Below are 10,814 nucleotides of genomic sequence, written 5' to 3'. Positions count from 1 at the left end.
TACGATACCTAATTGTAAGACCGAGGCAAAGGACGCACCCACTTCTGATCATTCATAGTAGATAGCGGTTTTTATTAGTTTCCACCGTTTAATTATTTATAATATTACGGAGAGGGCGGCGCGCGGCGCTCGCCCCGGACATGTCTAAAGCGTAATGTTGCATGCTCGCCGCCGGCCGTCTACAGAAGAAGATAATGATCCTAGTGTGCTTGCTGATACTGGGGCTGGTGGTCGTCGGCTACGTCTCCAGCTACTTCTACTAGCTCCTCCGACAAATGCTCAAAGGTAACTCGCCGCCGCGAGCGCCCGCGGCCGCGGTGGCGGTGCGCCGTCCGCCGCGGCCGCGCCCGCTCGCTCCCACTACTAGATATCTAATAAGTGTTGTGTTTGTTCAATGTGCAGAAGAAGATAATGATTCTGCTGTGTCTGCTCGTGCTCGCCCTACTCGCGACCGGCTACGTGTATAAAACCTTCTTCCTTTAAACGGTCGAACGGGGCCCGGGGGCAGGTTTGCGAATATTTACTTGGGCTTCATAGACGGCATTCATAATTAGAGTTTTTGATAATGAATGAGTAGAGGCTGTGCTGACATCGTCAGATTAAACGTTCATTATAGTTACATTATAGCAAACTTAGAATCTGTCTTGATGCGGCGCTCATATTGGATCAAAAATTGTATTTGGTCCAGATTAGATATATGTTCTTATAAATAAATAATTGGGGTTGAAATTAATGAAACAAAAATCCGTTTTAAATTAATAATTGGAAGACCAATTGACGTTACAAAAGAATACTACGCTGAACGTAAAACCACCAATAAATCATGTATCTACACTGTGACAGCATATTCACATTCAAGTCACGGCTCACTGATTTTTTTATTTATATAAAGTCCGCTTATCTTCTGAGTTCTGGTGTCTTCCGAGTTGATTAGATCATATTATGACCGGGTTCAAGTTTTGGAACGTAAATATGAAATTGAGTAATAATATGTGAGCCTTGATTTATTAATTCGGCGCAATACATCTGAGCTTTAATTTTCATTGCGAATATTTTTATTTTTCTAATACTGTCATTTACTATGTATACTTCACATTCGATTATTACAACTAACACGATACTTAACGTTTAAAGAGATGTAAAGCGCCGAGTGAAAATATGTAAACACGCCTATCGAGTCTTAACTGTATCCCATACAGTATCATACAGCAGACAAGCATGAACATACACGAGTGCTTTTAGTTTTTTTTTTACTTTAGATTAGGGATTGACAGACTAACGCCTCAATATTCAGTGTGGGAGAGACGTGCAGTGGTAACTTTGCCTACATGATTGGCGACTGCGCTCTCATCTCAACATGTAAATAGCTTCACTTAGATGTACAAATCTACCTCCTTTAAATTAACTCTTGTTTTTAACTTTTATGTATAATGAAGTATGTACAATGTAGAAATAGAAATTATGACAACCAAATTGAATCATTTACGTATGATATCATGTGGGCAAGTAATTAAATGAGCAGATTTTATTACTACGACGATTAGTATGATTATATTGGACAATTTCACAAACACCACAAGCAAGAAGATGTTTTTTTTTTGAGTTTACAAAATATTAGTAACTGTATATAAACTAATTCGCCTGACATGAGAACAAACCACACTGAGTTATATTTGTGCATGTTTTCGTGCATTTTTTACCAATCATTAGATTTTTTTTTGTAAAATTTTAAAACAAAATTTAGACTCTTTATTTTACTGCTCATATTTAACTGCCCAGTCTATTACTAGACACTAACTACGCAGTCTTAATTACTTTGCTGCAAAATATTCCTTCTATAGCTATAGTAGTTAATTATGTACCTATCCGTATTTTGGATTTTTACTCTGGCTGACTTTTCAAATCCATGCACTTTTCTTATCCCGCACCGTATTTAAGTACTACATATACCAACATATCTGAGTCTCTGGAGATCGGGTTATTTTATTTGTCCGAGTAGCGTTGAATGTGTTAAATCTTGAGAACTTTCATTTTGTTAATTACTCTTCACATGTCGTCGCATGGCGACCGTGCCATTTATTCAGTTAAGCTTTACACGACAATAGAAAAACCCGCTCTGAAATGAAATAATATTTCTCTTTATGTTATGTTAAATGTTTTCTGTCCTTATAACTTACACAACCGAAGCGGTCGCATTATACATTCTACTTTTCACAGAAACATCCATCGATATCGATGGTCCGTCTGGTCTATATAAATTATAAATCAGTTTGAGTTCCATTAATCTCTACATTTTTAGTCAAAATTAACTTGATCTGAAAGGGTAATTCAACTTAACCGGTTTTACTTATTTTTAGGGTTCCGTACCTCAAAAGGAAAAAACGGAACCCTTATAGGATCACTCGTGCGTCTGTCTGTCTGTCTGTCCGTCTGTCACAGCCGATTTTCTCCGGAACTACTGGACCAATCAAGTTGAAATTTGGTACACATATGTAAGTTTGTGACCCGAATACGGACATGTAACGTAAACAAATGAATTTTAAACATGGGGGCCACTTTTGGGGGGTAAATGAAAAAATGAAAAAAAAAATTGTTCAAACTATATCATGTTACATATCAAATGAAAGAGCTTATTGTAAGGATTTCAAATAATTTTTTTTTATAATTTTCGAATCAACAGTTTAGAAGTTATTCAAGAAAATAGACAAAAAATGACCATTCCCCCCCCCCCCTTATCTCCGAAACTACTAGGTCTACAATTTTGAAAAAAATACATAAAATAGGTCTATACCTATAAATGACAGGAAAACCTATTAGAAATGTACAGTCAAGCGTGAGTCGGACTTAATTACAGTTTTTAATCCGACCGCTACGGATTTTTTAAAGAGATTTCACTCACGTTTTACATAAAAAATACATTGTTAACAGTGCCGGATTACTTAGAGTAGTAGTTTTCTTAGAGTAATTGGTGATAATTTTCTGATAAGATAATCATATTAAATATTTAACGGTCTTACCTACTTACGAGTAATTGTAAGGTCAAATTAAAAAAAATGTTAAATTGAGAGCTAGCTTAAAGTTTTTTGTACTCGTCGACTTTAATGGTTGAATTAATAAAGACTTTGTAACCAATAAGCAAAACAAGCACGTGCTTAGGGCACCACGTTCAGGAGGGGCACCAAAATGCCAGGTTGAAAAAGGTGAACAAATTTTAAAATTAGGGACAGACATCGTTTTTACCACACGATTTTTTTTAGCTGTCCAAAAGCTAATTTGCAAAAATAATGGCGCGTAATTCTTTGGGAAACAATCGGTAGCAGTAGAAGAGTCGTGATTACATGCATAGATTCGATTTCAACCCACTCTTTTGCGGTTCGGCGTTAGGTCTTATGCGAGGCCTTATGCCTTAATTACACTTGGGCGTGGATCCAAATCCAAGCTTTCCTCTTTCGCAGCTAGGCCTACTGCCTTTCTCACACTTCGCCAATTCAATTCCAAGCTCTGCTTTCTTGCATATTTTATGCATGAAAACAACCTCGAATATCGAAGCCTAAGAAATATCGAGCCCTATGCGAAGCTAGGCTGATAGAAAACTGTCCCATCCCTTCTCTGTATGAAATCCTGGATTCGCGCCTGGTTGGGACTAAAAGTAAAATTGCGTTTGTATATCGAAAAATTTTCGCGCTCGCTTCGCTCGCGTTTTCAATTACTTTATAAGGTATGATAAAGGTGACATTCGGGTGGCGACTGCAGCAACATTACTCTGTTGCAACGTTACTGCTGCAGTACTGTCAACTTCCGTGATAAAATGATGTGACTGATTTCCATACTAAAAGTAAAAATTTACAACTGTCTATCATATTGCGTTTTTATATCGAAAAATTTCGGCGCTCGCTTCGCTCGCGTTTCTATTACTTTCTAAGCTATGGTAAAGGTGACATTCGGGTGGCGACTGCAACAGCATTAGGTACTCTGTTGCAACATTACTGCTGCGGCACTGTCAATTTTCGTGATAAAATGATGTGACTGATTTCCATTCTCAGCTGTAACGCGGCAATGAACTTCTCTCAATTTACCATAAAATCAATGTAATCTTGATGACCCTAGGGAGAGGGGGCACCTAGAAATCCTTAGGGCATCAACATACCTTAATCCGGCACTGATTGTTAAAAATTGTGTAATATACGGAACCCTTGGAACGCGAGTCCGACTCGCACTTGGCCGGTTTTTATAAGATCAGTTACCCGAACTTGTTGCACGAAGACTAAAATTTAAGATATTTAAATAATAAATTAGTTAGGTATATTGGCTATTGCATCGTTCTTACAACCATATTCAATGGATGTTTCCGTGTTATTGAACTACATATTAATCTACAAACTGTTATTATAGTTTAGTCTTCATGACATATTGTGTTTGTTAGCCATCAGTTCAATGTATGGTGGTAATGGGACGGCCATGCTTATTTTAATGTGCCATTATAAGGACTATCTTATCTCCACTCTTTCTTAAACCTGTGGAAACTCTGATTCTATTTACTAGATAACATTTGAAAGACTTAACCCGTTCCTTTTGCCGCACATGCAATTTTTTTTAATCATTTTTGTTTGTAATCTGTCTGTTTTTTGTGTGGCAATAAATGGTTTCTTATTCTTAATTAATAGTTTTAGATCCACCAACGTACGTTGAATTGGTGGCTTAAATCGATATATTTTCTTCGTGTCTTAAATACTTTTCTAATACTATACTGTACTTACATCTATAACTAACACTTCCACGAAAGTTTTCCCATGCTGTTCAATTTCCACCACCCAAACTATTTATCTAAATGCACTTACTTTTTTTACATTCGGTGAGATAACATGATTAATTGATAGGGTATTTCTTGTAAAATATGATATATTGCGTATAACATTACGCCCCGACGTGTGTGTCTTACCGCGTGTGTACGCTTGCAGGATCGCCATGCAAAGGATCATCGTCGCGTGTGCCGGCGCCTGCGACCCGCCCGCCTGTCGCTGCTTCGCGGCGCTCGTCAGTAACCATCGTAACGTTTCATTTGTTGCCACTAGTAACGTTCAAATGTATTCTTATCTATAAACACATGTTAGTAATCAGCAAATCATTGTGGCTTCTAACACTTGCGACAATGCTACGCGATGCGAGTTTTGGCTCTAATGTCAAACCAGCCATATTTATTTACATCCCCAGTTGCCCAAACGTTTATAATGCGAATGTTTCATACGCAAAATTATAAGGTTGAAGCACGGAACATAATTAAGCATTTTATTGGAACGTTTGTGTAATGGGGCAATAGTTATATGTATAATTAACAGTTAATCCACAAGTTGCATACATTCTTTACATGTAAAATTTATATAGGTACTCAAAATAGGATTTGACTGGACATGTTAAGATTTAAGAAACGTCACACAGTGATTTCTGTATCCATTGCTGTGATTGTCAGAGGCTATTTTGTGTGCATACTGAATCGTTCATAAAATGCATAAATTAGAAAGTATTACTCCACTTGAATATAGTTATAACGTATACTTATAGTTCATAACATTATCAGAAAAGGAAATATTTAGGCAGTCTATTTTTGAATGTCCACTGCAGGCTTCATGTTAAAGAATTATAAAAGTAAACACCATTCTGTGGAATAAGTTTAAAACGTTGGCTGACTTGAAGCTTAAAAGCTTCAGTTACGATGTTCGTAAACTTGCCATGAAGATAGTTATGATTTAATATCGTAATCGTATCTAAGATAATAGTAATCAGATATTTCTACAAACATAAAATCAAAAGAATGGCAGTATAACAAGCGGCGATGCCAATCGAAAAATGTAATCAGTATTTTTAACCGAAGATTTGTAATAACCACAAAACGGACGATGTTCAAGCATTAGGTGTAGATATTGATACTTCGCCAAATAAGGCTCGATTAGGCCGAGGGCCGAATATTGTAGGAGGAAATCGTGTCGTCAGGAGGAGGATGTTAGTGGTGGTGTCGATCGCGCAAGTGGCCTAGTCCAGCTTGGTTGCTTGGAGAGGAGGGTAGGCCACGGCGCACAGTACAAACAGAGGTGGTGCGGCCGCGCCGGTCCGCTGGCACAGCCCGGTCGCTGGCGGAGCCCGGCGCCGCCGCGCCTCATCAGAGCATATCGCGCCGGCGTGCCGTCGCCGTAGCAATAATGATATTCGATTACAATTGTAAAATTGTTTTTAACTTTCGAATGTGTGATAGTAGATGCAGTTGTTGTTTAGTTAACTTTAACATTATAAATTATAATTAATGAATTGTTATTGTGGATGTAACTTTTAATAAACCGTAAGAGTAAGTAAACTTCATAAATAGACACTCGTTTAAATTGTCTCGACGCTTTCAAATCAGAATCGTAGTTGAAAATTAAATTTGGTTTCTTTCTTACTCTTAAGACCCCTTCATTGTACAGTAATCCATAATGTATCTACGTAGCTGGTGTAGCTAGGATATACATTTTAATAAATTCGAAGTACCAGTCTTCAGCGATGCAAGTAGGTACTTATAGGTATTGAAACAGTATTTTGTGTTCGTAACGTTACTTATATTTTCCTAGAAAAGAAAACACTCGAAAATATTAAGCACCAACACGTATTAGCATTCTCCTAAGAAAATAAGTGTAATGTTAAAGAAACCTGATGGTTACAAAAAATGTGAGAGTGAAGGTGACCACTGAGCAGTGCTTGATCGTCGCGGTTGACAGAGAGCGTCTAACGGCCCTAAGTCCGCCGCCGGCGGCGCCAAGCCCTCTAGCTCGACGACCAAGCAAAATTCTTGAAGTGCAGTTGCGTATGGAACAACGTAAAGCAATGTTAATTTATAACTAGTTAACATAATTAGATTTTTATCCTTAAGAGTAGGATTTCATCTAGTTGCCTTCGTAACCGTAGAGAAATTAGGTAATTCCTTTTCTCTCAGTAGTTTCATTATAAAGTGAGGTCAGTCGCATGTTTCCACTCGCCAGTCAATTGTCCCGCTTGTCTTCCCCGCGAGCCGGCTCCGACACGGCCCCCGACCTTACATCGCGCTGACACTAGCTAGATGCATCTCAACTCATCGTATCTTAGGCTAAGTATATTATATTATTGGCCTCGTCGGGCCCCCTCGCCGAGGCCGCGTACCTGACACCAAAGTAAAGTTAATGGTAGTGACTAGCGGTGCGCTAGCCCTGAGCCCTGAGCCCGGAGCTGAGCCTCGAGCCCGCCGAACACATCGCACAAGTCACGCGGAGACGCTCCCGCCGCGGGACGAGGGGCTTTGCGGCGCAAGCGGCAAACCTCTTCGCTCCCGAGTAGTGTTTTGTAAAATAAAATGTTAGAGTAGGCATAACCAAACTTCTAGTCGGCTTTCAATGATCTTAATAATCTGATAATATTAATCGTAATATTGCAGTTGTATTCTTCGGTTACTAGTGTACATAATGTGGCGTTCTCGTGTTCAATCAGCCGCGCGCCTCGCGGAACCGCACCGTCCGATTGTCGCACGACTATCGCGCGTTTATTGCTCGGTTCGGACGCTTGTGAGGCACGGCGGCGAGCGTTCTAACAAAATCTCAATCTTATCGTAAAGCATAGATATTTTCATAATCAATAGTATGCATTGTTGATTGGATTGCTAATTTTGTATAAGTACACAATTAGTATAGTTTATATACTTATGTGTCAATTCATATAGCATTTTATTACATTAACAGACGATAGCTAGTAAGTGTTAAAGGTAATCCAGACGTAATTACAGTACTATGTTTATTAGGCTTCTTTGGAGTTTTTGTTCCAATGTGACGTTTTGGGAGCGTTTCTGTTGCGTTTGTTATAGAGGCGGGAACGCGCCGGCCGCCCGCGCGGGTCCCGCCCGCGACAGAGGCGCTCCACAGTTTATTAAATGTACCTACTACAGTACTACATATTTATGGGAAACAATGTACACGTCTGTAGCGATCGTAAACAGGATTTAACCTACAAACCAGTCCTCTAAACATATTTGTATTTTATCTTCTCCATAATTGTATAAAAGGAATTTAAAGAGCAACGAAGATGATGAATAATATTAGGTATCCTGATGCATTTCCAAAAGGTTACTCTAGTATGATATTTATTATTTATCTACTCCTCATAGAAATATGACTATTTTAATACGAGGTCAACAAATTTATCGCGGCTCTTGTTATGCTCCGAGAAGCTTGATTCCTTGTCAAGTTTTAAGACTAAGTAAATCAACCCCATTCATACTCTTTTTCTTTATAATTAAAAGTCCATATAGAAAAATGGCGCCCATTTCGCGCGCTTTTTATTAGGTACCTTATACTACCCCTTTTACGAACTGAAAGAGGTTTCAAATGTTCAATAATGTTACCAAATCGAATTTTTCGGAGTTTTTGCAACTCAGCCAGGAAAGTCTAGAAATCATTCAAATTATAGGGCCGCTATTTATTGACTAGTCTAGCTACAAACAATTCACTAACTACCATCAGTTTTGGCCTGAAGGTCCCTTTTATTAAGTACATAAGTTATACACCCGCTCAACTGCATAAACATCCTTTTGCGATAATACCACATTAAGGCACATCTCAGGCACATCGCTTGAACGTGACTTAATGTGACATTTTCAATACCTAATGAAATGAGTTTATGCAATTGGGCCATAATATCGCGTTGTAGGTAGGTACCTATTCGACATTCACCTGCAAGTGTTCTAAACGACGCTATAGTCTAGATTCCAATTTCATTTCATTATTATACGCTGCTCTAAACACAAATTAAAAAAATCACTCATTGGCAGTGTTAGAAGTTTTACCCAGTATTATAAAAGCAATGTTATATCCACTTACAGTGCGGTTAAGGTGCTCTTCTATTAGGCAGCGACTTTTATATTACTTAGTAGGACATGCAAATTTATGGTACCAACTTTAGTATAAATCGCATTTGACAAAAAATAATTAATTGTCGTGTGCAAAGGTGTCCACGATAAAGATAAAGAACCCGCTGAAGGATAATTGAAAAAAAAAATATCGTTTACCTTACAAAAATCATAACATAATGCAACTTACCCATTACTCCCGTTGCAACACTAGGCGCATATACATATTTTGATACAATACCCTAGATTGATTTGAACCCTGGTCCTAACTCAGTTGTATAAAAGTCTGTGTTTAGCTGTAGTGCATATTCACAGTCTGCTCCGCTTTTGGCGCGAGCTATTCGGTTAGGGATGGGTACGAAATATAGCCAGTTTGCCTGCTGGGCAAATAACCGGTAAGAAAGTTAATGCCCAGTGGGTAGAGTGTGTGTGACGGCCTGCCTCTACCCCGACTGCTACGACTCCCGCAGTCCTTCAAGAGTTAACGTAGAGTCGCTAGACTTCAATTCGTAGGTAAATGTTTATAAAACTTTCAACGTTCTCTCGATTTGTGCTTTATTTCCGACTATTTGATGTTGCTTCGCGTTAAATGATGTGAGACATTAAAAATATATTAGAGTTTATATTTATTTTAAAACATGTTATTTTTTATACTTAGTTTAATCAAAAATGTTGAAATAGCATAGTTCCGTTTTACGGAAGTTTCTTGTACTTATATAAGTATTTCAAAATTTATATCAAAATTGTATTCCTCTTAATGATAAAAAATCGTCTTGTAATCTTGTAAAGGAACACTAAACCTCCTGAAATTGTAACAGTTATAAAGTATTGTATTATGAAATTAACAGTGAGATTCTGGACACATGTAAAATTCAAGTTAGATTGGTTTTTATAGTCATATTCTGTACGTAGGTTATCAATCTGAAGTTCTCTCATAATTATAAAATAAACGGTGTTTTCTGCTGTAATACTTGTTTTATTTCAAAGCTCATTAATGCTTAGTGCCATTGCATTAACCACAATTAAGTAGCGGACTGATCTACGTCATGAGCAGTTAGCTATGAAACTTATCATATAATAAAAGTTAGCGATCACTTTTGTTAAATATTTAAATATATATAAATATTTATATATTTAATATTATTCAGCCCTATCATCAAATCATCATAATCTTAAATCACGTGCATCTAATGATAACGGTAGCAACAGCTATTATCATGCCGATATCGATTTAATCCATGCCACAAGTCGTAACATTACATTCTTAGAAATACAATTGATATAATGCATCTATTAGCATTCATTTGTCGAGATTTCCAACAGAATTGATGATAGCGTAACGTAAGGTAATCCCATAGAAGTTTGTATGCAAAGGAGCTAAGCGTATAGTATTGCTGAATGTACCTACGTCAAAATTTAAATCTATTGAGGCTAGGTAGAGTTAGACCAAGAAAACTCTGCAGCGAATTTGATAGCCCACGCAGTGCAAGTGTTATTTTTAACGTCAAATTTCTATGAAATTATGACATAAATAACACTTGCACTGCGTGGGCTATCGAAATCGCTGCAGACTTTTCTTGATCTAACTCTATAATGGTTACCAGGCGGAGTTATAATTATATAGGCATAGACAAATCTACTATACTTAATTCTCTTTGATATAGGTATGTAATTAATTTAATCGAGGACCTTTTCGAACTTAGAGGAATTACTCCGAGTTTTCGAACGGTATTTGCTTCCTAATTTGTGTGAAGTGAAAAGGCGAGATACCAAAAAAAAAACTTTATACTCTGGCAAACCCATTTAAGTCAGTAGAAAAAGGTGCGAAATTCAAATTTTTTCTCTAGGAAGTAACCCCTTCGCGCCTACATTTTTAGTCGCCCTTTTCTACAGGCCGTAAGGCCCCATTCGCACG

The 10,814-nt window shown here is 37.7% G+C and overlaps 1 protein-coding gene across 3 annotated transcripts in view; it reads left to right on the top strand.

The window, feature by feature from the left end:
* Window positions 1–9,867, top strand: part of LOC134792919 (syntaxin-1A) — a 91,822-nt gene extending 81,955 nt beyond the window's left edge. Inside the window, exons 9-10 of one of the 3 annotated variants that reach the window (XM_063764376.1) lie at window positions 403–508; window positions 4,959–9,867. In XM_063764376.1, the coding sequence (XP_063620446.1) occupies window positions 403–483 (81 nt within the window). In that variant the 3' untranslated portion in view covers window positions 484–508; window positions 4,959–9,867. Of the gene's footprint in view, window positions 1–185; window positions 286–402; window positions 509–4,958 lie in introns of all 3 variants that reach the window. The other 2 variants (XM_063764377.1, XM_063764375.1) reach the window with 2 other exon arrangements.
* The last annotated feature ends 947 nt before the right edge of the window (window positions 9,868–10,814 follow it).

This window comes from Cydia splendana, chromosome 8 (assembly GCF_910591565.1).
Source record: "Cydia splendana chromosome 8, ilCydSple1.2, whole genome shotgun sequence".
NCBI classification, from domain to species: domain Eukaryota; kingdom Metazoa; phylum Arthropoda; class Insecta; order Lepidoptera; family Tortricidae; genus Cydia; species Cydia splendana.
Note: the sequence above shows the minus strand (reverse complement) of the source record. Positions and strands in the feature narration are given on the sequence as shown.